The following is a 27,441-nucleotide window of genomic DNA, read 5'->3' as shown; positions in this document are numbered from 1 at the left end:
AGATTTGTTACCCTGAAATTACTGTGTATTCGAGAACCATCTGTGGGCACGATCTAGATGGTACGCGAGCGAAGCGAGCGTACCATCTAGTAATAACAATTATGAATGTACCTGTCTTTATCCAGCAAAACCATCATTGTTGACGTTGCAAAAGTAATCACGCCCTCTATTTCTCTCCAAGTATTGCTCTTGATTTAAGTTAATTGTTATCTTACCTACCATTCTTCAAACGTTTTTAAATAAATATATAAAATGTACATTAAAATAAGTCCCATGATTAATATAAAATTTAATCATTGAAATAATGCAATCAATATTCCCATAAATATAAAACATTATTTATACCCAATCATGAAGGTAAAATTATTGGATACAATGATCTGTTACTAATCTTAAATGACCAGTCCGATTGAGTTCTAAAAACAACTTAAATTCATTAGGCATATTGTGCCGATTTTGTGTATAATTCAATGTTGTTTTGTTATCGTAGTAATGATGAAATACAGGAGTACCATCGTCTTTTGTATAGAATGGATAGAAACCATACATCGAAATTTTTCTACAGAAAGTACTCGCTATTGTGTACAAGACAAGACCGCTTGATGGACTATTAACTTTCCAATATCTGAAAAATACCGATAAAAATTAACGTTAAGTTAGTGAGATATAGAATACAGAACACTTTTATTGGTCTTGAAAAAATTATCACTTATAAAACAAAATGATGGAGATCCTGAGAAGAGTTTTTTTTGTGTGTGTTAGGCTTTTTTATTTAAACTTGTATATTGATATTGAGCAAACAAAAAGCAAAGATCAGTAAGAAAATATCAGAAAGAAACAACTCCTCAGAAAGAAGCACAACTTCTCAGAAAGTAACAAAAATGCTCAGAAAGAAACAAAACTCCTCAGAAAGAAGCAACACTCCTCAGAAGAAAGCTCAACTCCTCAGAAAGAAAGCTCAACTCCTCAGAAAGAAAGCTCAACTCCTCAGAAAGAAAGCTCAACTCCTCAGAAAGAAAGCTCAACTCCTCAGAAAGAAGCACAACTATCATTAAGTAGCAAAACCCCTTAGAAAAACATAAATCCTAATAAAATGTTCAGAAAGACTACAGTTTTGTGGAAATAAATTCAATTGAAAAACATGGATTACTTGTAATAATGTTTACAAAAACAGAATGGCTCATCATAACGAAGCACGGCTTTTTAAAATAACCTCAACCTAATAATCACAAAGAAACACACAATTATACTATAATTAACTTAACTTATTAGCATTATCAAAAAACAAAACATACCTTGATACGCGTTTTGGCATACCAAATCCTGGATACGTAACTTCAGTTTTCAATTTGTAGTCCATAATTGCCTGTGTGAAGGCAACATAGTTGGAAGATGGTACCACACCATATTTGGAAAACCACACAAAAGTACCATCAAAAGATTTCATTAGTTTGTAAACTTTATCTCTACATCCCAGTTTGTCACGTTTTAAACACTTGGCTATGTAACCGCACGTTGCACCATTTATTGTAGTCAGATTAGTTTTATTTCCGACGTCATTCGTATAACCTACAGTCGGCGCCAAATTGGATCTCAATACGAAGTCATGAGCATCAATTTCTTTTCCACAATGGCTATCTGTTAGTATCCCAGCGTTTCCCAAAATTGCACATGTTTCGTAGAAACCGATCGTTTTCTTTCGGCTGGGGTTCTTTCTTGGCAAGACTATTTTCGTTTCATTGTTATAATCAACTGGTTTGTCATAAAATAGAACAGTGTTGTTTGGCGAAAATTTCTGCAATGTTGCACTAGAAAATATAGAATTTGCAAATTACTATAGCTACAGGTTGCAATCAGGAATATTATCAAAAAATAAACAGTATGCAATACAAGATATTGATGATTGTTTCAAATTACCTTAACTTGGTCGCATTTATGACATCAATATGGTCTTTCAGTAATTTGTAAACCCTCTCTTTGAACGTCACGCTGGAGGTATAAAACATTCAATACGTTATGTTGAAGAGAGGAGTTGACATAGACAACCCCATCTCTTACTTTGTTTTTTCTCATTCTCATAATCTTTATCGTTTCAAATTAATTAATTATTTTCAGTAATATCACAGGGTAGGTTATAATTTATTCTGGTCCTGTGATGTTTGTACATAGGCCTATTCAGTTTTGTTAATCCATAACAATACACGACTAGCAGCCAAAGTCTGAAACCGTTGTCTCATAATAACCGCCAACATACAATTTAAAATACGACAATAGACACACCGGTGATCTTCTAACGTGAGCCATAAAAGAAAGATATAGGTAAAATGTGCGTTAGAAAATAGGCCGTTGACATCTGATCCGAATGTGCATCACCAAAAGAACTTACGAGCGGTTGACTACAAATGAGGACCTATTTCATTTAAAAGTGGCCAAATGCAAAAATCATATTTAAGGCCTGTTTATACTACGACGATAACTATAACTATATATTATTGTACACGATAATAGTTTTAACGCCGTGTCGCGTTTACGCTACGATTTTAACGATTTTATCGTTCTATGACTAGACTCGCGACGTACGCGCGTGACGTTCGCCTTTTGTTTCACAATCATGACGGACTCAGAAGACGACGATTATTTGTTATGACTTCTGCTATATAAAAAAAGGTGTCAACTGAAAAAAAGAGATCGAAACTTATGGGTTCACCCCATAAATCAATCAAGAGAGACTTATGGTGAATTCCATACGCTTTTTCCCGAACTTATTTGTTATGAAGACAAATTTCATTTCCGAGTATCCCCACAAGGCTTTTAAGAAATCCTAGAACTAATCAAAGACGATATCGCAAAAGAAACTACCCAATTTAGACCAAGTATTTCTATCGAACAAAGGCTGGCAGTATGCTTGAGGTAAGTATATTTCAATTCCTTAAAAAAAAAAAAACTTTATAGACCTAGGCCTAGGTAGTATCAGGGAGTTGTAAAATAACAACTCCCTGGTAGTATATACACTAGGAAAAACTCACATGGTGTACGGTAGCTAGGCCTAGGCCTAGTTTAGTAAGTTCAACGACATGCAACACAGTCACAGTGTCATTACCGTAGTTGAGAATTATACCCGAGTCAATTAAGTTTCGACTCGTCTTGTGTCGCTAATATTAAAAAGCGATGAAAATGAAATATTGAATTGACATTTATTTACAACTGTTTAATAAAATTAAAAAGCATAACATAGGCCTAATTCAAAAAGAATGTAAGAAATGCAATATAAAAGAAAAATTTAGTGTACGAAAAATGTCTTTGTTGTTGTTGACACAGAGGTCTGGATCTGGATCCTTATACTCAAATAAAGCAGGAAAACTGCATCACACTAGAGTTAAAGATGTATTGTCCCTTGAAACACAAAAAAATGAAGGTCAAAATATACTAAATTTTAATTGGCCATATCAAAGTAATATTAAAGTTATTCACTTTAAGTCGAAAATTCAAGCCAAATACAACAATTTTACGTAATTAACAGCTAAATAAATTTTATTACATTTCGTCTGGAAAATAGTCGCGAGCGAAAGTAAACAAAGATTTCAAACCATGAGTATACATTATGCATGATGCTAATTAGGATTGTTTACAACTTGTCACGGTTAAGAAGGTGTTTTCACACAGATCGCGAGGAAGTTTTATGATTATGCATACAGAGTAGCCAAACAAGCGCATTGCATTATGAGATATGTTTTGATCGAAAACTCTGACTGGAAGTCAAAGTTATTATTTGAACCAAAAAACGTCTGTATTTCAGTTAAATTTTTTTTTTTTCGACTAATTTTTTGTGAAAGTTAATAACTATTATGATAGTTCAAAATTACTCACTTTTTTTCGAAATCTTTTAATTTTTATTATTTTGGAATTTGACAAAGGGACAATACATCTTTAAGTTATGATCCGACCTTTTTTCTTTTTTGGTAAAGCTTCACATTGACAAAAGTTTTTGTTATGAGATTAATCTATAGCATTATTGTTATGTTTAATTTTCAGGTTCTTGGCCACCGGAGATTCCTATAAAACTATAGGTTTCAGTTTCCGTATGGGAAAGGCTACCGTGTCAACCATTGTAAACGAAGTCTGTGGAGGCGTCTCCAACCTATATATATGCCATCGCCGAGTGAACAACAATGGAGGCAGATTGCCGACAGTTTTAATAGGCGATGGCAATGCCCAAACTGCATAGGGGCAATTGACGGAAAGCATTATACACCAAAGCCCCTAACAAGTCAGGCAGTTTGTTTTTCAATTACAAGGGGTCGTTTTCTAATAAGACTAATAGTAAATATTTTTAATAATATTTCATACTAATTGTTGTTGTTTGAGAATGTTAATGCGCAAAATAGTACACAGCTTTTTTTACTTTCATCTCTTTAGGCTACAGTGAAAATATTTTAATATTTAATTTATTCACATAATATTTATATTTTTTCAAGATTTTCGTCCAAAACTACCATAAAAGTAATCATAGATTTAGAGAATTATACTGATTTTCACTCATTTTTTTTTTAATGACCGAAAACAAAATAAGGCCTTGGGGAGAGAGCGAGAGGGAGATTGAGAAGATCACCCGTGTGTCTTTTGCTGTATTTTCATGTTGGCTGGTAGTCGTGTGTTGTTATGAATTAAAAAAAAGTACAACTGAATAGGCCTATGTACAAACATCACAGGAACAGAATAAATTATAACCTACCCTGTGATATTACTGAAAATGATTGGTTTTATGAATGTAAAGTATATTTGTATCGGACTATTTTTTTTTTACTTTTCAATGTAATTTAATAATATAATAAATATTCATTTGTTTACATTGTTATTCGTCTCATAATATGGTAATTGGAATTATAAATAATTGCAAATTAATTATACAAGAAACTGTGTCAATTTCCCCACTTATCTCAGCTTCAATAACCCTAATTTTGAAATCCAAAATGGCCGCTTTCTTCTGACCAAATTTTGGGCAACCCTTCCATTTTATGTTTTTGATATAATAAATAATTGTGTTAGAATGTTATCACAATTTGAAGGAGTTGCCTCAAATAATTGAGCACCTTATTACAGGTTCAGGTCAATGTCGGTCGTGTGACGTCACATTGCTGTCTAGGCCTATAGGACTAGATTCTTATAAGATTTAATATTTCGTTTTAAATACTGTACTTACAAATAATGCATTGATTGACTAGTAGGTCTACGATGTATAACATCCCCGTCTATTCCGTGAGTTATGTTCGACGAATGTGTTACTTGACTTGTGCGATATATACGATTACTGACATTTTTAAAGGTTGATCTGGGTAAATAATTGACGTTCAGGTTTATTCCATAGGTAAAATAAAACGCATACATCGAAAGGATACCCAATCCGTACACGCAAGCTAGAGCACTCACGTATTTAAGACAAACGATGTTCATCATGCACAATATCAGTTTAGAATCTGAAAAAAGGGAAGTTATTGTTATTACTATATTATTGTTTCTATGGTAATTTCAACTAACCATGCGTATCCTTTAATATTATGCAAGATTCTACACAATGCTTATTTGTAATTAAGTAAACAAAAAAAATAAACACACGTCGTTTGAAATTGTAGCGATGGAAGACGTGTGAGCTCGAGTAGTAATTACTACAACAATTTTCTTGTTTTTTCAGTTTTCTCTTTTTTTTTACTTCTTGTAAAATCCTCTATTAATGGTATGTTTCTTCTTTATTTAATGTGTTATTGTTAATTTCTATAAACCATTAATAGAAATAAACACTTATGAAATGAAATGAACGTTTCGTTCAGTGTGAACCAAGTTTTAACGTACGACAAATCTCATTTGCCAAACGACGCAAACTAATTGCATGTTCATTCATACAGTTACATACGCCAATTAGGAATATACAGGAACATGTTGTGTGTTAAGCCAAAAGAAACATGGTTGAGGAACCGAGTGTTTTTTTTTTCATTCATGTAATATACTGCTTAAATACTAGCATATAATATTAACACATTATAACATCATGATATCTTGGTGTTCTAAGACTTTCAATCCAAACAATAATTTTCCAAAACTTAACATGTAAAATGTGTAGTTGTAACAAATGAATTGATTATGGTATTATAACCATTGCAGCCTAAACATAATGATAGATCAATACAGGCTAATAATGATATCGGTGTCAGCAACAGTAACATTATGTGGTTCTCGGATAATTATATGGTATTTTTATAACATAGACGAAAATAAGTAATCAGCATAATAAAACAACAAGGAATGTAGGCAACAAACAAACATATGGCAAGTGTGACGCCTAAGTTATAGATTTGTTTGTTCAAGGAAGACGAAAATGTTGTAGCTGCTGAATGAAATGTGAACTTTGTACCGAAACTTAAAGATAGCATTTTATTTTATTTACTATGATTTATGTGCACGTAAAAGTAAACGACCTAAATTAATTCACTTTAAACAGTTGACTAGTTTAGCTTTATAAAACACGACCATGAATTGTAAAATTGTCGGTTATGCAAATACAATTTTTGTTGTTGGCAGCCATGAACCCACTTTTAATTTCTTAACACTAACAAAGCACAAAGCAACGATCAATACACCACCACTGAGAATACAGTGTCCGCTCGTATCGGTTCAATGAACAATGCAGTTCCGAAGTACCATACAAACTAATGACTATATATAAATCTGAATGAATTTTTAACATGTAACAACTTTATACTATTATTAGGCCTATGGTTTTAGATTAAGAGTTGTGAATAATGAAAATGATCTGGTTAGTCTAGTGGGAAAAAAGTTAGTTTGATTTTCCGGTTTTGTATTATTTTTTGTTGTACAGTAGGCCTATATATGGAATATTTATTCTGAAATAAAGTGATCAAATCAAAAATATTAATTAATAATAACAATATTACCGTACTATTGAGTAAAAACACAAAACCAAATTATTATGAAACTCCATCATCATGAATAGGCCTACTACCGTTTAGAGCGCGGACACAGACAATTCACACCGAAGTGGGTATGCATAATAACGAACAATTAGCCTATAAATAATAATAGTTATATTTTAATTCGTGAGTTTGTAATTATGGTAATCTTTGATAATTCCAGACATTTAAATGATACGAAAAACGCAACATGCACGTACATAAAGGTGACGTGTGTCCATACTACCTGAAGCATTGTACATTTATAGTGCTGAAAAAATGTCCCAAATGTGCCTACTATATACAGAGATAGGAGATGAAGGGGCCATCTATATTTTTTTACATCAAAATGAAACATGAAGATGAACCTTTCTAAAGATTATTATCTGACCAAGAACATTTGGAAGAAAATTACGAGTAAAAAACACGATACAGTGGTCCTTTCGGGGTCCTCCATGAATTATCTTCCCCGAAGTCAGCGTGTGTCTGGTGGTATCGAAATACATTATTAACTACCCTCAACTAAACAAGACAAGTGATTTTAAATTTGAGTATACCCTTTCAACAATATATAATTGTTCACCTTTTGACCCTATCCTTTCAGCAGGCCTATCCTGCAATACAATATTTACTCTATAATTTATATCCTTGGTACAATTTTATTCTAATTCTTACAAGCTTAATAATGTAATGTTGAGTACTTACTAACAACAGATATTCCATATAATGTTAATTGTTTTTTTCAAATTCCAATGCTGATGTTTAAATAGTTTTTTTAATCCAAATGACACGAACATTCGTCCGTCAAGTCTATTTATATTGACTGCAAAACTGTATCATTACAGTTGACTTTACCGGCTTAACAAAACACGATCGCTATGTCCAGAGGACGGGTGCTCAACAAAGCTAATATTCTTATTTAAATTAGGTGTCGTGGCCGGAATTTAAACAAAAAGTAATACGGTGCTTAACGGCCCTGTACACAATAACACTTTTTAAATGAAATTTACAAATCCAAGTACAGCGCATGATTGTATAACTGTTATATGTGTACAGCCACATCAAAACCAGGCGCTTGTCGCTAGATAGGGATTTGTGTAAAATGCATTTGAATGTGTGAAACTCATATTTTGACCATTTTGTTTTTTTACCATTATCTGATAGGAAATTTACCGTAGATTTCAAAAATATATATCTTATTAACTAATTCAAATGGAAAGGTGGTAAAAATTACATAAATCTGAGCCTCTATCCTCGTGTTTCGATTGAAAGAACGTGGTAATTCGTTATAAAAAAGCAGTTATTTTCGTCATTCCTACGCCGTAATTTTGTAGATAACCCCTGAAAGCTTGGTATCATTCGATAGGTATTTTGTTCATGAATCTAAAAATAAATGAGTGATGTCACAGATTGTACGATATAGACCAATAAAAACCGATTTTATAGAACCCTTTAGTGTAAACAAAAACGGCCTTGTTGCTACGAACACGCTGAAAGAAGCGATGTGATTGGTTTAATTTTGTCACATGACCCATCCAGCATGGAAAATTCCAGGTCAACAAAATCTTATCGCTAGTACACGCTTGTCGAGAAAAATATATTTTTTATAGTTCATCTAAGTACTGTACACATTAATACTAAAGTGGCGTGTACTGACTCAGACTTGATAACAATAAGTTATAACATACTAAAGTAAAGGGCCTAGCTAAGTTATTTATCGTAAGAGTTGATATTAACAATGTAACTCTCAATCCACTGGCACTAGGCCTAGCTAGGACCAGGTACAGTAGGCTAGACCTGCCTGGCTCTACTAGGCCTAGTACTATAAGCCTAGACTAGGCGGAGATCCGCCTAGGCCTACTACTACGCTGGGCTACTAACCTAGATAGGCTGCATGGCATAGTAGGCCTAGCTAGCTAGTAATAATAATAGTAATAACAACAACAAGGCCTAGCCCAATTAAAATAAGATAGAGTTTTCCTCTCTATAGTATAATAAGCCTCCTGGAAGGCTTTACTTTACTTACTAGGCCTACTTCTGGGCTATTTTATTTATTTCAATTTGGTTAAATTTCATTATGCTTAAAAATTGCCAATGATGGGTTGGGTGTGTGGGGAGTGTGTGCAAAACATAAACCGTAAAAACCAGTACAATACAAATACTGGTACCTTGGCTAAATTTCACGTTATTCATCATGCTTAAAAACATTGTTCAAGCTAACAGGTGTGTCTATCTGTCATGATCAGGCCAGGTGCTGGTTCAACAATAGACGTATTACATAACTTTAACAACAGTAAAATCCAGTACAATACAAATCCCTCACAAATAAAATACTGGTACCTTGGCTAAATTTCACATTATTCATCATGCTTAAAAACATTGTTCAAGCTAACGGGTGTGGCTATCTGTTATGGTGCTGGTTCAACAATAGAATACATAACATTGTTTGAAGGTTTGCATGGCGAAATCAAATGTTGATATAAAGTTTGCGGTACACCACGTATATTAAGTCTGAAAAGAACTGTTGAGTTTCTCTTATATACATAACATTAACACTAAAAACCAGTACAATACAAATCACTCGCAAATAAAATACTGGTAATTGAATTTTGCCGACCAGAAACGAGGGACATTATGTGCCCTGCGCCATTTTGAACAAAAAGCAGATAAAATAAAGTAAAAAGAGAAATAAAATTGAATAAAGTTCATTAATAAAATGTTTGCTGTTTTTTTTAAATTTGTTTAGAACTAATAATAAGCTAAGGCAATCTTCCTGAATACCTACTAGTAGGCCTACTGTATTATTCTTACACTACACTATTATAAATGAATTTGACAGATTTTACGTAAATTAGTGGTACTTTGTAATCGTCATAATTAACTATGATAACCACCTCGGATTTTGATGAAATTTTCATGAATATCAGAAAACACTATATTGAATAAGTGTGCCAAATTTCAGAATGATTGTTTATCTAGAAGGTAGTGTTGCTAAGGTGTTAATTGTTCAACCTGTAACAGCATGGGGCAACTTCCTGTCTGATTTGTCATTAAACTTTGACTGTTAATTACTCAGTAATTACAAATAAATTGTTGTATAAATGCTATATACATTTATTGCCATAACTCTGGGAATATTTGCTTGATTTAAATGATCCAAACACCATTTTGAAGGATATATTGTGAGGAATACCATTATAGTATCAACTAAAAAAATATATATTTCACCAAGTGCCTGGTTTTGATGTGGCTGTACACATATTATTATTTATACCACCACGTATCAAAATCACCTACCATTGTGACATACTATGATCATAATTACTTAAATCAATGAGTTTGGTCAAGCTATACCTTCATTTTTCTATAAAAGAGTCTACTTATACTACAATATTTTAGCTACACATTATATTTTCTCCATAACATACTGAATATTCATTAACTAATTAACCAGGGATTAAGTCAGAAACTTGTATGCGTTTGTTATAAGTTAGTTAATTTCCGCGGTCTCTGAGTAGCAAAAAAAAATTATACTAACTTTATGATGAGGCATGTGATAGATTCCAGCTCTATCTCTCTTCCGCAATCTGCATACTCGTCTGCAGTTAAAATGGCTGCACCTCAAAGTTACAAATGTTCGATAAAACTTACCATTGGCCTATCTCAAAACGCTAAACCGAGGTTATTTCAGTCTGTGTCTGAATACAATGATATGTATTTACTTCAATGATTCCTTTGTTAAAAGCAGTCGTCGTATACGTAAACAAGTAACAATGTGATTTAAAAAAAAAATATGCGTCCCTCTTTTCCTTATTATATTCCTAAAATCTCAAAGAAACTATAAATCCTATCAAACATCCAAAAAAGTTTTTCTCTTAAAATGGTCACTAATACTTATAGAGAAATCGTCATCAATGCAAAGTCCTATCAAATCATGAATATTTAAAGCTCTGTCTACACTATCAAACTAGTTAGACAACAACAGTATGATTTGGCCAAATATGGTAGTGATATATAAATCTCCTGGACCAGACAATATTTCTTCTTCACTTCTTAAATTAGCTGGTTCTGTTATCTCTTCATATCTCTCTAACATCTATAATCTGTCACTTTCTCTTGGCCAAGTTCCACTTCAAAGGGCTAATGTAGTACCAGTTTTCAAATCAGATAATCGTGCAACACTTAACAACTATCGACCTATTTCTCTTTGCTCTATTCCATGTAAACTCTTAGAAGGACTTCTTTCTACCCATATTAACACTCACTTAACTAATCTATGTCTTATTCCTAAAGCCCAACATGGTTTCGTGCCAAGACGATCAAAAATTACTCAAGTCTCCCAACTTTACCATCACCTTGCTTCTAATCTTGATAAACGTAATTCTCCTAAAACCGATGTTATATTTCTGGATTGGTCCAAGGCCTTTGATAAGATTTCTCATACTCTTCTTCTTCAAAAACTTCACAACTATGGTTTCTGTGGCTCTACACTTATTGGTTTTCCTCTTACCTAATTGGTCGGTCCCAGAGAGTGCTTTTTAATGGTTCCTCCTAAAATTGGGCCCAAGTAACATCTGGGGTTCCACATGGATCTCTACTAGGCCCTCTGTTATTTAATATTTTTGTTTCGGATCTTCCCTCTACTCTTCAATCTAATATTCTCCAATATGCTGATGACACTGTTGTCTTCAGGAATATTCAATCTAACTCTGATTCCCTTATCCTACAATCTGATCTTGACAATATTCTTTCTTGGTCCAACGTAAATAAAATGTCACTTAACATAATAAATGTAAAGTTATGCACGTTTCTCGCTCTCGATGATATCCCTCTATCTCTAACTAACAGCCATAAATACCTTGGCATTACCCTTAATAGTACCCTTTCCTGGCACGACCACATTTTAGCTGTTCACTCTTCTGCCTCCAGGACTTTAGGATTTATCCGTCGTACTGTTGGTACCAATGACTCTCAATCTCCTCTTCTGCTTTACAAATCCTTATGTCGTCCGATTCTGGAATATGGTGCTCATGTGTGGTTTCCACATTTGGCTTCCCATCCCCTAATCTCCTTGAAAAACCTCAACGCATTCTTACTAGATACTTTTTTCCAGGTAAACACTTTGAACGTCCTACTTACGCCGAAAGATTAGCTCTCCTTCATCTTCCTTCTTTTTGACTTCTCGGATTGATTTCCAAACTATTATCTTTGTTGTCAAATGTTTATACACTATTATTGATCTCGATGTTTCTTCTTTTTTTTTCTCCTATTTCTCGTCACAAATTTGATCTTCTATTCAGGCCACCCTTTGGTCGAACTATCTGTTTTCAATCTTCACTCTTTCCTAGATTCTGTAAACTTTGGAACGGTCTTCCCTCTGAATTAAGTGAGCTTGCTCTCCTTGGCAGGTTTCGAGAATTCGAGACTAGTCTTCGCCAACACTATTTCTTTTGATTTTACCTGGTCCCTGCTGTATTTTTTTACATAATTTCTTTGATTTTTATTAATAAATTTTTTATCGTCATTTATTTTATATTTATATTATATTTTATTTATGTTAAAGGAAAGTCTTTAAACAGTGATTGGGTTCGCTTGTGACAATCCTGGCTTTTTGTTTCATTATATATTTTTATATATTCTGTTGTAATTGTAATGAGCCGATATTGAATAAATCAAATCAAAAATCAAATCAAATATATGCCTAAATATAGTAGTGATATGACATCATGTCCATATTATTATTGGCACATCACATTTTTTTGTCACATAAAGTTGTATAGTATGGACAGAACTTTATGCCGTATTATTGCAACTTATATACTAAATTTCTATATTATTCCCCATTAAACAGGAAAACGCATACAAACAATATTGAGAGAAAAAAAACCCTCAATTTTACAGTTTTAACAAATCCCTGTATTGGCGGCCATCGTACAGAAGTTTGCCGTCTCGGTATTTTTTTGTGTTTTCATCCTATGATTTTTATTATGTCAGAATAAAGAAATAAAATAAAAAAGAACATAACAGGATTTTAACTAAAGACCCTGGGATTTGAAGGCAAGCATGTAAATAGTGCCACTATTGTTTGTACTACCTTGTCTCCGTAACGCCATCAAACTTTATCTTCATAATAATAATAATAATAAATTAATAATAAATTATTATTATTATTATATAATAATTATGATGCTTCTCCTTTTCTTGATTTCATCAATACGTTTTGGTAGTTATGGATATTATTGTGTAATTATTAGCATTTTCTTGTTGGAAATGAAATAAAATCAATGAAACAATAATTCGTCAGTATTCTTTTAGTTCTAATGATCATCTACCACCACAAATGTACTAAGAAAAAACATAGTAACAACAAGAACAGAATAGAATAGAGCACAGGAGAGAAAGAAGGTTTTTTTTATACCGAGCAACTAAAATATGGAATGACCTCCAAAAAGGATTTAAAATTATGGTATGAAATTTCTACAAAATAAATACAAAATTATGTTACACAATTTCATATGTTTTTTAAATATAAAATGTATTTGATTTGATTTTACAACTTATCAAAATGAGTGACCTAAATATTCAATATAATATATATTAAACACACTTGTATGTTATCGATTTTGACCGAATGAACAAAATAACAAACGAATGAATGAACAAAAGCAATCTAATACCAAAAAGATTATAACGTAATTATACTCACTAGATGGCACGCTCGCTTCGCTCGCGTACCATCTAGGTCGTGCCCACAGATGGTTCTCGAATACACAGTATTTCCAGCGAGAAAAAAATGGAGATTTCAAATGTACGTACTGCAGGACTATAATACATTGTCGTTTACAGAAACGAATAAATATACACAATGATTTATGTAGTCAACCAAAATTAGCACCCTGGGAATTACTTCCGAGAGAGAAACAAAATGAGTCAAATTTTTTTATTTGGACTCATTTAAACAAACCCAATTTGTGTTTTGTATGTAACATTAGGCCTAAGGGTTGAGGGATGGGGGAAGAAGATAGGTACAAAGAGGAAACATTTTAAAATATATTCTTATCCACTCAGTAACGAAATATTGTTTTTAATGGTTTATAGGCCTATAAATAATATACCACTAAATACAGTAAAACATTTACGATTTAATACTTTGTTAAAACTCTCACTGTCATAGTCGATTGAAATAGTAAAGTACATGTAACGATACACCACTACGACGTTTATATATTTTTAAATTATTAATTAATACAAACGTTGAGAAGCAACTGTCAGTAATAACGTTTATTTATTTGTATCTAACAGTAGGGCCTACCCACACTCACAGTAATAAAGTTTATTTGTATATTTGTTTATATTATATCTAACAGTACCAACACTCACACAGTAAGAAATTTGCGATTCAAATTGCGATCAAAAGTGGTTAATACCTAACAGTATTGTACAGCATTGCAATACTATTTATGTTTATTCTCCAAGGGGGCCCATAAATCTAAATCTATACCTGTATGGTTAAACCAAATAATTTGGAATGTTCCATTCATCACAAATCAATACATTTGTAAAAACGTATATTACATGTATCAAAATAGCATTTTTTAAAGAAAATCGGCCTGTCTTCAACATTATGATGCTGAACTCGAACTGTTCAACCGGTTTTCAGCTATTAAAAACAATTATCGTAGGAGGAGATAGGAAAATGCGAAGTGTCCTCGTATTATTGTGTGCGGGTATTTTTCAAATTGACATCCATTAGACAGTGTATACAACGATCGGAAAACACCCGTATTTGGGGCAAATCGTTGCACCTAAATTCGTTTTAATCGTCAATAACTAATTATCTAACATAATTTAATTTGTAAACAGGGTTACATCAGGTGGTTAAAATCAGTACCGAAAGTACGAACCAACTTTATATACCATCGAGTAAAAATTCTAGAAGTAACGCGCGATTTACCGAATTTTGCCCTTACGTAAATTTATATATAGATAAACGTAAAATTATTGGATACAGTGATCCGTTACTAGTCTTAAATGACGAGTCCGATTGAGTTCTAAAAACAACTTAAATTCATTAGGCATATTGTGCCTATTTTGTGTATAATTCAATGTTGTTTTATTATCGTAATAATGATGAAATACAGGAGTTCCGTCGTCTTTTGTATAGAATGGATAGAAACCATACATCGAAATTTTTCTACAGAAAGTACTCGCTATTGTGTACAAGACAAGACCGCTTGATGGACTATCAACTTTCCAATACCTGAAATATATCGATAAAAATTAACATTGAGTTAGTGAGATAAGGAAAAGGCATCACATCACTATAATCCACAGTTTAGGAACAGTATTCTAATACAGTATTTAAAAAACATCAATATTATTATTATTATTATTATAGTGATAGATTAGACATGGAACATAGCTAAAAAAAAAATATCAAAGCACAACTTATCATCAGAAAAAACAACTCATGTGAATGAAGCACCCGACTCCTAAAAAAGAAGCAAAGCTCAGAAAGAAAACTCCTCAAAAAGAAGCACGACTCCTAAAAAAGAAGCGAAGCTCAGAAAGAAAACTCCTCAGAAAGCAGCACAACTCCTAAAAAAGAAGCAAAGCTCAGAAAGAAAACTCCTCAGAAAGCAGCACGACTGCTAAAAAAGAAGCAAAGCTCAGAAAGAAAACTCCTCAGAAAGCAGCACGACTCCTAAAAAAAGAAGCACAACTCAGAAAGAAAACTCCTCAGAGAGAAGTACGACTCCTAAAAAGGAAGCAAAGCTCAGAAAGAAAACTCCTCAGAAAGAAGCACGACTCCTAAAAAAAGAAGCAAAGTTAAAAAAGAAAACTCCTCAGAAAGCAGCTAGACTCCTAAAAAAAGAAGCAAAGCTCAGAAAGAAAACTTCTCAGAAAGCAGCACGACTCCTAAAAAAGAAGCAAAGCTCAGAAAGAAAACTCCTCAGAAAGCAGCACGACTCCTATAAAAGAAGCAAAGCTCAGAAAGAAAACTACTCAGAAAGCAGCACGACTCCTAAAAAAGAAGCAAAGCTCAGAAAGAAAACTACTCAGAAAGAAGTACAGGGAAAGAAGAAGCCATTTATTTGAATTACTCACAATAACATCAACTTTTACATCATCTATTTACCTCACACCACCCCTATATTAATCATAAAGAACTATAGCTCAAAAGAACAATTGCTATGCTAAATTTACATTAATTTAAACTACTATAAATATGACTGAAACAAAACCTACTTTGATATGTGTGTTGGCAAACCAAATCCTGGATACGCAATTTCAGTCTTCAATTTGTTGTCCATAATAGCCTGTGTGAAGGTAACATAGTTGGAAGATGGTACCACACCAAATTTGGAAAACCACACAAAAGTACCATCAAAAGATTTCATTAGTTTGTAAACTTTATCTTTACATCGCAGTTTGTCATGTTTTAAACAATTGGCTATGTAATTACACTTCTCACTATTTAGCGTAGTCAGATTAGTTTTATTTCCGACGTCATTTGTATAACCCACAGTCGGCGCCAAATTGGATCTCAATACAAAGTCATGAGCATCAATTTCTTTTCCACAATGGCTATCTATTAGTATCCCAGAATTTCCTAAAATTGCGCATGTGTCGTAGGAACCGATCGTTTTCTTTCGGCTCGGGTTCTTTTTTGGCAAGACTATCTTCGTTTCGTTGTTATAATCAACTGGTTTGTCATAAAATAGAACAGTGTTGTTTGGAGAAAATTTCTGTAACGATACACTAGAAAATATAAAATTACTATAGCTAAAGGTAAGTTTCAGAAAAAAATTAAACAAACGGTGGATATTATGTACAAAAGTGCAATACAAAATACAAAAGAAAAATTGATAACAAAAACACACATTTTTTTAAATGTGTTTTTTAAAAGTACCTTAATTCGGCCGCATTTCTGACATCAATATGGTCTTTAAGTAATTTGTAAACCCTCTCTTTGAATGGTAACCTAGAGTATAAAACAATCAAATGGACTAGGCCGAATTATATAGTTTCAGTTAAAACAATCAAATGGACTGGGCCGAATTATATAGTTTCAGTTATGTTATCAAACAATGTTAATGAGTGTGTTTAGAGGCGTAGGCGGTTTGCTCTCTGAAGGGTGCAACAATTGTAGATATAGCTGCTAGGTCTCCAGAAAATGGCACATAATTTGAAATTATTAATAAACTATATAGGACTCATCATGACAACAGCCTCATCATAATTTGGGCTAAGCCAAGACAATTTTGAAATTGCACTTATCCATTAAAATATGAAAAGAAATATTATAAGTGTCCAGTACAAGCCCACCGTGATTTGGGCGGAGCCAAGACAAATGTGGAAAATGGAGCTGCTTGTCCCCGGAAATTACACTTACACTTTGAAATAGAAAACGAAAAATAAAGGGTTCCAGGATCAGAACAGCCCTACCACAATGGAAAGTGTGCTGCCGAAATGCGAACCAGCGAGACAAACAATGCATGTGTATCAAGAGCGGAACACAATGTTAAAATACAAACAGCCGTGACACACAAAATCATAATTACTAACTTTCCTTTTAGTACAATTCATAAAAAAAATTACAATAATTAAATCATCTACGATATGTAAGGTAATGTTAAAATTCAACTATCCAGATGCAACTAAAAAGTTTTAGGCGGCTTTTTGTGTTCTTAAAATAGGGGCATTAAATATAAATTTTACGAGATCGAAGACAGGTGGACAAAAATTTGTATTTTAGCTCAGATACAGGTTTCAATACATCTCGTCATGGATTCATTCATTGAATATTGAGTACTAACTTGTCCAACTCGTTTGCCGTGTGCTGTAAACATACGTACGCGATGATATCGAGATAAATTAAGGGCGCTAAACATAAAATGTATGAGATCGAAATAGAGCAGCAGGTGGACAAAAAATAAAAGATGTTAAATAAATAAAATAATAAATTCAATTTAATTTAAAATTGAGGGCGGCAAACATAAAACTTACGAGATCGAATACAGGTTGAAAAAAAATAATAAATAAACAAGAAATATTTCTTACAAAAAACGCCGCGTAACTTTTTGACTGGACAGTTGTAAGAACAGTCTTCATTAATCTAATATAATAGGTCGGCCAATCAAAACGCAAGTGAACAATTGGGACTTTACTTGTGATTTATGTCATTGGCCTGTCAGCACAGTCGTTTCTTTCTAGAATTAAACGCACAAATTTGTATTGGGAATAATGTATATGGTTATTACTATCGCATTTAGGTATTGATAATAATAATAATATGGCTTTTGAATATATAATTACTGTCTGTAGAATAACATTTATACATTTTCGGTTCGCGATGAAAAGTTATATGAATGGATTTGTAATAGGTATTTATAATAATAGTATATGGGTTGTATTATTGCTAAGCTATCACCAAATCGCGTTATAACATTATTTCTCAGGGTTTTTTGCACCATTGATCAATACCAAACGCGTATCGGTATTATAGTTTTTAATGAATCATTACATTAATAAAAATACCCAATTAAATCAATCGCGTCAGTCCAATTCCGACTTATGTTTCGATCACATAGTTCTGTGTCTACACTGTCCCAACTAGTTTAACAAAAAAAGTGTGATGTGCCCAAATATGGTAGTGATATGCCCGATTATCGTAGTGATATGACATCCGTGTCTATATAATATGGGCACATCATATTTTATTTAGTTTGATAGTATAGACAGAGCTTAAGGATTATATTTAAAAAATGTTTTCTTACATTTTGAACGGAAGTATTTATTTGTTTATAAGCCCAATTTTCCAGTCTTAATTTTACATTTTGAAAAAAAGTATTTATTTGTTTATAAGCCCAATTTTCCAGTCTTAATTTTACATTTTGAAAAAAAGTATTTTATTTGTTGATAAGCCCAACTGTGCAGTCTTATTTTACATTTTGAACGAAAGTATTTATTTGTTGATAAGCCCAATTTTGCAGTCTTATTTTACATTTTAAACGAAAGTATTTATTTGTTGATAAGCCGAATTTTCCAGTTTAATAATAATGACCCCTTCCACAGTGCTTATACCATATACATTTTACATGATATTGACCGTGGGTTCTTTACGCCTCTGATGCATTTGTTTTTATTGTACCTTTTTAATAAATTATTATATGTTTAGGCCTAATCACACCCAATTTAATGAAACGGTCAGATTCCGATTTCAATTGAACGAAAGTAGTACTGTATTTATTATTCATTGATAAGCCAAGGGTCCCATGGCGTTAGCCGATATCTTGAGCATTTGACTCTTGTAACACAAATCATTCTTCAAAATCTAAAGAAAGAACCTCACACGTCTTTTTTGTGAGTGATACACTATGGATATGCCCACGGAAATAATATGTGGACATTGCAAACAATCATAGGCCTACAGTAACAAACATAACATGGCTAATAAGCATAACATTCAGACTTGCTTGTTTTCTAGTGGATTTTTATTTACTTTAGCATGTAGAATAAAACTAGTAACAGTGGCTATATTAATAATTATACTGATTATCCTTGATGTTATCGCGTCTAATAATAAAATATTTTGTTGTTGATAAGCCCAATTTTTCAGCCTTGATTTTACATTTTGAACGAAAGTATTTGATAAGCCCAATTTTGCAGTCTTAATAATGACCCTTCCACAGTGCATTTTACATGATATTGACCGAGGGTTTTTACGCCTCTATAGGCACTGATCAATACCATAATTAATGTACTTTTTTAAATGAATATTGAAATGTTTCAACACTCCCAGATTTCCTCATCTTTATCGTTTCAAAAATTAATTAAATAATTTTCAGTGTATCACCGGGCGGTTTGGAATTTATTTCTATGCCTGTTGTGTTTATATATATAATATTAAGTATAATTATGAATTCACCAACACTTTCAGGCCCGGGGCCGAGTTGTAGACCAGACTTCCATGCACAGCCACATGTTAAGGAATATGAATCTCTTTATGATTTTAATATGGTTCGAAATGATATTACACAACAACGATTAGACAGCAACTGTGCAAGAGTCAAACTAATAAAATCGGAATGATCAATTAATTGAACATTTACAGCATAAGGCCCATACACTAGGACGATAACTATCGACGATAAATAGACAAATGTGCATTTTTAATACATAAACCAAAAGAAATATAAACAATTCCTTTGATGAAAATTATATTTTCACACGTCCAATCAAATGACGTCATGATTAGTAAGACCAATAATATCGTGACAATACAGCGATTTTATTGTTTTTATTTATCATGACGTCATTTGATTGGAATTTGAAAAACATTATTTTTATCAAAGACAGCATAAATGATTATCCTATAGGTCTAGAACGAAAACCTTTCTAATTTCTTTTGGTTTATGTTAAAAAAATGCATGCTATATATTTATCGTCTGTCGTTATCGTCATAGTGTAATTGGGCCTTTATACAAAAAAAATAAATTGATTACGAAGTTACATGTCATTTTCACCTATCACCAAAAAACTAACCTTTTCAAAACTAATTAATTGTTACGAAGCCAATTTATATTATATATTTCATTAAAACTGAACTTTACGGTAAATGAAGAGTAAGTATCAGTTAATATGAATAATATAACTAGTAGGTCTATGAACTTGCGTCCAGACACAGAACTGTGACATTACTATCATAAATGTTGAAACCACTTATAAAACCTTTTTTTTAAAGAAAATATAATTGTGTTAGGAGAAGGCTAATAAACAAATAGATAATGTTCAAACCTTTTTCTGGATTAATTAATGGAGCAGGCGTTCCTAATAATCTTCTGTAGACTGATTGTTCACCTTCTGACGATAATTGATTGGACCCCCCACGGCATCTGATAACCAACAAAAAATTTACGAGGACTGTTTCAATGATTTAATATCTGACGGCGTATTATTATAACATTGGCCTAGATTGAAAGTCAAAGAAAGTCATTGTAAATACCTCCCTTTATGTTGACAGAGCCAAAATAAAGTTTTGACCATTATCGAATGATTATTTGACAGTGACTTATTATAATACCGCCCTGGTTGACAGCAAAAACGAAGTTATTATTTATTGATCAAGATTTTACAGATTTCCGTCTACATCTCAATAATACTGTATTATCAGCAAAGGCTTTCATATAGACTCTCTTCTCCCAGACGTTTTTTGGGTCCAGCAGCTACCTATAAATTATAGTCGAGTTTCCAAATTCACAAAACTGTCAGCCTTAGATACTAAAGCTACCGCTATGAAACAGCTTATTAATGAATGTGTCCTCCTGGGACATAGCTGGCTAGAGCCGCGGCGCGAAAAAAAAGATGTTAAATGTGCTCTCCCTGCCTCAGCACTAAGGCCTTTTGGGGTCGTTTCCAGCACATCACCAGATGCATTGATGTTGTCGCCTCATGATGTGTGGTGGAAAGGGGGACGTATAATTCTGTGAACCCCAAACACAGTGGTCGCATAACTCTATTTCACCGATCAGCTGGGAATCGAACCCACGACACGTGTGTCAACACGACGTTCAGGCGACTGAGCTAACTGGTCATTTTGGGTTTAACAAGGTTAATAGGATATTTATGCCGTAATAATGAATTACTTAATACACGTATAAATAGACTATTATCATCTGTTCAGTCATGTACTACTTTGTGGCGTAACGGTTAATGCTCTTTTGGAAAGAGAGATATTTAGAGGGTTGAAAATGTCAAGCCTAGAGTTTTTAATGAAAAATAAATATTTTGTTTTCCTTTTATTTTTAATGAGAGATTTAGAGAATATCTTTGCGATTCCTACAGTCATAAATACATAGTTAACTGTAATGGCATACGTAATCAATAACTATTTACATTCATTGCTATATGTGTTAAAGGGGATGCTTCCAACGTAGGCATTTTCCACACGTGGTCTGATGCCAGCCACCTTCTGTCGCATAAAATATGCACAATTTATCCTCAAATCGGGTTTGGGTTCATTTCAAAACATTATCATTTTAACAAATCTTATCTTTTTAACACATTTTATTGAAAGAAGTTCATATTTAAAAAAAAAAAAGCTTCATTAAATACGTCATTCTAATCGTTACGTCATGATATACATCATGAGGGAACGAAACTAGTATTAATCTAACTATAAACAAGATGACCTGTTAGCTCAGTCGACTGATTCATCGTTGTAATTGTTTTGTAAATTGAAAAAATAATAAAATTAGGTCTTGTGAGTGAGTCTCTTTCCATTTTTTGTTCTATTGAAATTCTCATCATGGATTGCATGAAATGCACGAATTGCATGCCTCCCTGGCTCGCACTTTAGCAACACTCTACCATGGTTGGGGCTGAGCTAGACAATTTTGAAAAATAAAGCTGCTAGTTTCTCATAAATTGCACTTTTACTTTGAAAATGTTAGACCTAGGTCTAAACAGGTGGACCAGACTACGCCCCTCGGGTTCATATTCTATTGAACATGGCTTTATTTATTTATTTTAGAAATAAAGTTGTTTAACATTAAAGATAAGAACAACATTAGACATTATTTTCTATAATTAATATAGCCACAACTCCTTTTCGTTAGTATTTGTTAATTATAAGGCAACAGCAGTTCTCAACCGTTCGTACAAAATATTTACTACTTCTTATTAGGGACAGTTTCCAGTCATCTCTTGTATTTTGTTTCCATCTCATCTCATTCAATCGCCAGTTGAACGTCAGCAGTCAATCAGTCGTTCGCTCCACAGTGTGCCTTATAGTCGTAACATATGCAAATAATTGAATTGAAGCTAATACCATGGAGTAAATATATACATATATCTGTATATATTTCCTCCATGCTAATACTTACAAATAATGTTTTGGTTGAAAAGGATGATATACATCATTTGTCAACGAATTGGTCAAATAATTTGTCTTTTGGTCTTTTTCGTGAGTTCCTTGACTGGAACGATAACTGCCATTTGTTAAGGTTGATCTTCTTAAATAATGTATATACAGGTTTATGTCGTGAGTATAATAAAACACACTGATCGAGAGAATACCCAATCCGTACACGAAACGAAGCAAAATCTTATTCATCTTCAGTTATGAACGTTGCTGCTCAACAACTCACTGTAGAATCTAAAGAAAATGAACATCTTTTGTTAGGTGGTTACTATTTAATGTTTAGGATTTGACAAAATGTTTTATTAGAGTATACTCATTAACAAAAATAAAACATTCTTAAATGATTGTAATACTTTATATCCTGTAATCGAGTATTGGTACTTCGCCGTAAAAAAAAAGGTAGGCCTAAACATTCTTCAATAATTTGAGAACGTCCGTCCGGTCTAAAGCAACTACCACCGGCAAGTTAACTAAAAATGTTTTACAGAACACAGATTTTCCTAACAGAATAACATTTTTCTGATGACAGAAGAAAGTTATCTTGGCTTAAAAAATATTTTAATTGTTTAAAACTGAAAATGGTTTGATTGTTGTTTTTGAACAAAACATTAATTTGAATTCGTCTACGGGCTGGAGGTCTAAAATAGAAACATACGTATTTCATAATTTTAAATTGATAAATAAATAAATAATTTCCCGGTATCAACGACATCCACACAAATGACATTTTCAGGTTAACATGAATTCTTTCCATTGTTTTGAAAGCATTGGAAAGTCATTTATGACCTGCAACTGTCAATGTTATCTGCAAATGCTATAATGTTATTAACTGAACTAGGAAACAGATACACAATGGCATTTATGGCTATTTATTAGAATACACAGCTATTTGTTTGCTATTTATGCTGTATCAAGTATAACAATTGCAAGCTATTTGTAGGCTATTTATGGCTATATCAAGTATAGCAATCACACAGTTATTTATTTGCTATTTATGGCTTTATCAAGTATAGCAATTCCACAACTATTTATTTGCTATTTTTGCTATATTAAGTATAGCAATTACACAGCTATTTATTTGCTATTTATGGCTTTATCAAGTAAAGCAATTACACGGCTATTTTTGCTATATGAAGTAGGCCTATAGCAATTTCACAGTTATTTATTAATTTGCTATTTATGCGGCTGTATCAAGTATAGCAATTGCACAGCTATTTTCTTGCTATCTATGGTGATGCTCAGCTATTTTCTATTTCTATTTTCCATCTATGGTTATGATGGCTATAGTTACTTATTGCTATGACCAATCCTTCGCCCTTAGTGAACAAAATCCACCACTTTAAGCTGTATTTTTTTGTTAACCGTTTTTGATGTTGTATTGTTTTATGTTTCAAACCTGTTAGTGGCGGTATTTATCGCTGTTGGTTTTGATTGAATAAAAAAAAAAAAAAAAAAAAAAAAAAAAAAAGAGACGTCTGTAGAAATATAGGCCTATGCCTTACCTCTCTTAGTGGTTTGATAAATTCGTGAAAATTCAGGAAATGTAAGCACCGAACCATGAACATTATCCATAAACATTACAGATATAAATTTTTATGGAAGATAAACGAATCCAAAATGATTACAAAAAGCAATTTGTCTTGTTTTCGCTATAGATAGATAGATTCATTTTTCCAAATAACGTTTTACGATTGAAACAAAATGTTATTAAACTAAGGGTGTGTAGATTGTTGACCTGTACGCTTTCCTCGATTATCGGTTCTGTTTTCAATTTCTTTATTTGGAATTACACCTTCAGATCGGTGGCACACTTGGCACAAAGGTGCATCCTTCACAATAACAATATAAAATATAACAATTAGGCCTAATGAATTACATACACATTATAGTAGTATAAATGCAAAAACAACCTCAATCAACCTCTATCCTATTTTGTAATTCAATTCTCCATTCATCTTTATAATTCTATGGAAATATTTCATACGAATAGCGTTATGGATCTCGTTAATTGGAGACCAAACAAGCTCTCCATATAAGGCGGCACAAGATGTATTTCGAGGTGCTTTTAAGATATAACGCGCCATTTGGAGCTGGAGACGCTCTAGTTTATCTATATTATTATTCTACTTAAAGAGCACCCTACTGAAATTTGTCGCCATCATTCTTAATTAATTAATTTGTTATATTATCTAGACCTGGTGACTTATTATTCTTTGCCATTAGGATAGCCTCTTTTACAATATCATAATCTATCTTAATGTAACACTCTGACCATCAGATCAACAACCCTTTTTCACTATTTCTCCCTACTCCATCTATTAACATTTTCTTCCTATCCATAGGTACTCTTTGTTCACTATCCTATAACCCACATCCTTAATCAATTACTGTTTCCTCATCATCAAGGAATGTTCCCTTTACTAAATAGTCCCCTCCCAGTACATGCAAATTAATTAGGACCGTTCCTTAAATATGAATGTATACTGGTAAGAGAAGAGAGAAGGAAAAGAAGAGCCTGATAGAATAAAACGTTTATAAATAGAGAGAAAACGTTTGTGAGTTAGCCAGAACAGACTGTATTATATTTAGTATTGAAATAAAACTGTATCTGGACAAAACCATAATTACTGTTTGTACATTTCTGTGACTGTGTGAAATCCTGCCGCTGAGACTATAATGATATAGTAACGGATACACTAAAATACCAACGTTACATTAACATCATACAAACAATTTTCGTCAACATCTCAGTTTATCATATATGTTATTCTTCTCAGAACTTACCTTTTATTTTATTTTTCTACTTCTTTCCAGTTTGAGTTGAGTCCTTCCTGGCGAATAGCGTCTAATAAATTATTCGTAGTATTATTACCAACTCATCAAACTTGACTGTCCTCTTCAGTATGCTAGTTTTTTTTTACCCAAATATCCAAACTTTACTTGACGCCGTTAATTGTGATTGCATTTAACATTTTGCCGCGCGGTGTTTATAATAATACAAAATCATCAGAATTGAACGGTCTGTGAATGTATCGTTGCGCATAATATAACTATCACTTCATTCTAGAAACTCAAACTAAAAATAGGAACTACCTTCATCCACAATCTTAACTTGATGCTTGTTTGTGGTTAATTGTAAAAACTGCCTAAATTAAAAAAAAAAACAACAAAGTAATGGTTGCAAAGAACAGTTTACTCACATTTATAATGCTGGTTTTACATATAATGATAATGATATCCTGGTAGACAGATATAGTTAATGGGTCAACAATGTTTTATTGTGGAAATGTTCTAATGGCTTCAGGATATGAAACTCCGAACTATAACGCTTTTGTTTTGCAAGAGAGTGAGGTTAATCGCCGCCTTTACCATTGTTTATTATGTAAATGCATACCTAATCTGTTATCATTTGAATGTGCAGCATTAAAGATGTATTGTCCCCCTGCAAAAAAATAATTCATTTTTGTTGAATATTCCTTTTTAATGTAACACAATAGTCAACAATGTCAACACTTTGACAAAAAATTGGATCGGAAAAATAGAATTCACCTGAAAAAAATGTAATTTAAAGCAAAAAAACGGTCAAATTGACTGATTTTTGGTTGAATTTTTATTTTGTCATTTTATAAGTGAAAACATGATTTTTTCGTGTTTTTTTTATTGAAGTGATTAACTTGATTAAAACTACAAAATAACATAGCCTATTCAAAGTCTGATTTAATTAATCTTCATTTTTCATGTTTTTGCGGTACAATACATCTTTAATGCTGGATAGAAATAATCATAATTATTATAGGCATGAATGTCGTCGTCATACCATGCAAGTCGGCTTCTTCCAATATTTAAAAAAATGATAATACTGTAATAATAACAGATTAGCTAATCTAACTAGGAAAACTACACTCATGCAAACTGTATCAATTGTTTTAACTACAGCCTATGTTACTCTGGAGGCTTATTCACCTACTAATGTAATTTTAGCAGCACACTAGACGACTAACTAAACATGTTGGCGATAATAATACAAAACAATACCTCTTATTACTCAGCTCTCCTGCCCGTTGTAAAAATCTTACTCGAAAGATGTGTTCTGTCTTGAGAATTTGTTGATTTGATTTATGCTAGTTAAAAAAAGCTTTACATTCACATATTTTTTCTTCAGTTAGATAAGCACAAATCTTGATATTTTCTATAGTGGAATAAGCACTTGATTTCACACAGAAAGATGTAGAACATCAAACAATTGTACATTCCCAATCTTAAAGTATTTAGCCAATACAAACCATGCATTCCATAGCAAACATCGTTGTGTATATACCTCACGTAACACTGATGCTGCTAATAAATTATAGCTAAAAATCAAATCAAACAGTACATTCTCAATCTTAAAGTATTCAGCCAATAAAAACCATGCATTCCATTGCAAACATCGTTCCGTATACCACGTGTACATAATACACGTATGTAGATTAATAATGGACTCGCAATAGAATAAGCCTATTCCTAATACAGTATATGTTTTTCGTTAAATATTGTTTGATATTGAGTTACTAA

General features: G+C 32.6%; 2 protein-coding genes across 4 annotated transcripts; both read right to left on the bottom strand.

The window, feature by feature from the left end:
* Positions 1–115: 115 nt before the first annotated feature.
* LOC140062233 (CMP-N-acetylneuraminate-poly-alpha-2,8-sialyltransferase-like) lies at positions 116–10,727 on the bottom strand. Of its 2 annotated transcripts, none has more exons than XM_072108353.1 (5): positions 10,501–10,727; positions 5,201–5,474; positions 1,918–1,989; positions 1,296–1,808; positions 116–625 (listed from the first exon to the last, which is right to left on the bottom strand). In XM_072108353.1, the coding sequence occupies exons 2-5, from the start codon at positions 5,452–5,454 to the stop codon at positions 364–366; spliced, it is 1,101 nt and encodes a 366-aa protein (XP_071964454.1). In that variant the 5' UTR covers positions 5,455–5,474; positions 10,501–10,727; the 3' UTR covers positions 116–363. The 2 variants fall into 2 exon arrangements, with proteins under 2 accessions (XP_071964454.1, XP_071964455.1); XM_072108354.1 differs by lacking the exon at positions 10,501–10,727 and adding an exon at positions 7,668–8,004.
* A 4,228-nt stretch (positions 10,728–14,955) lies between these two features.
* On the bottom strand, positions 14,956–27,189 carry LOC140062576 (CMP-N-acetylneuraminate-poly-alpha-2,8-sialyltransferase-like). Of its 2 annotated transcripts, none has more exons than XM_072108845.1 (6): positions 26,923–27,189; positions 25,672–26,033; positions 22,850–23,121; positions 16,876–16,947; positions 16,212–16,724; positions 14,956–15,222 (listed from the first exon to the last, which is right to left on the bottom strand). In XM_072108845.1, exons 3-6 carry the CDS (start codon positions 23,077–23,079, stop codon positions 14,961–14,963), a joined length of 1,077 nt encoding a protein of 358 aa, XP_071964946.1. In that variant the 5' UTR covers positions 23,080–23,121; positions 25,672–26,033; positions 26,923–27,189; the 3' UTR covers positions 14,956–14,960. The 2 variants fall into 2 exon arrangements, with proteins under 2 accessions (XP_071964946.1, XP_071964947.1); XM_072108846.1 differs by having other exon boundaries at positions 25,981–26,033.
* Positions 27,190–27,441: the final 252 nt, after the last annotated feature.

Source organism: Antedon mediterranea, chromosome 11 (assembly GCF_964355755.1).
Source record: "Antedon mediterranea chromosome 11, ecAntMedi1.1, whole genome shotgun sequence".
Taxonomy (NCBI): Eukaryota; Metazoa; Echinodermata; class Crinoidea; order Comatulida; family Antedonidae; genus Antedon; species Antedon mediterranea.
This window is presented reverse-complemented; position numbering and strand designations above follow the sequence as displayed.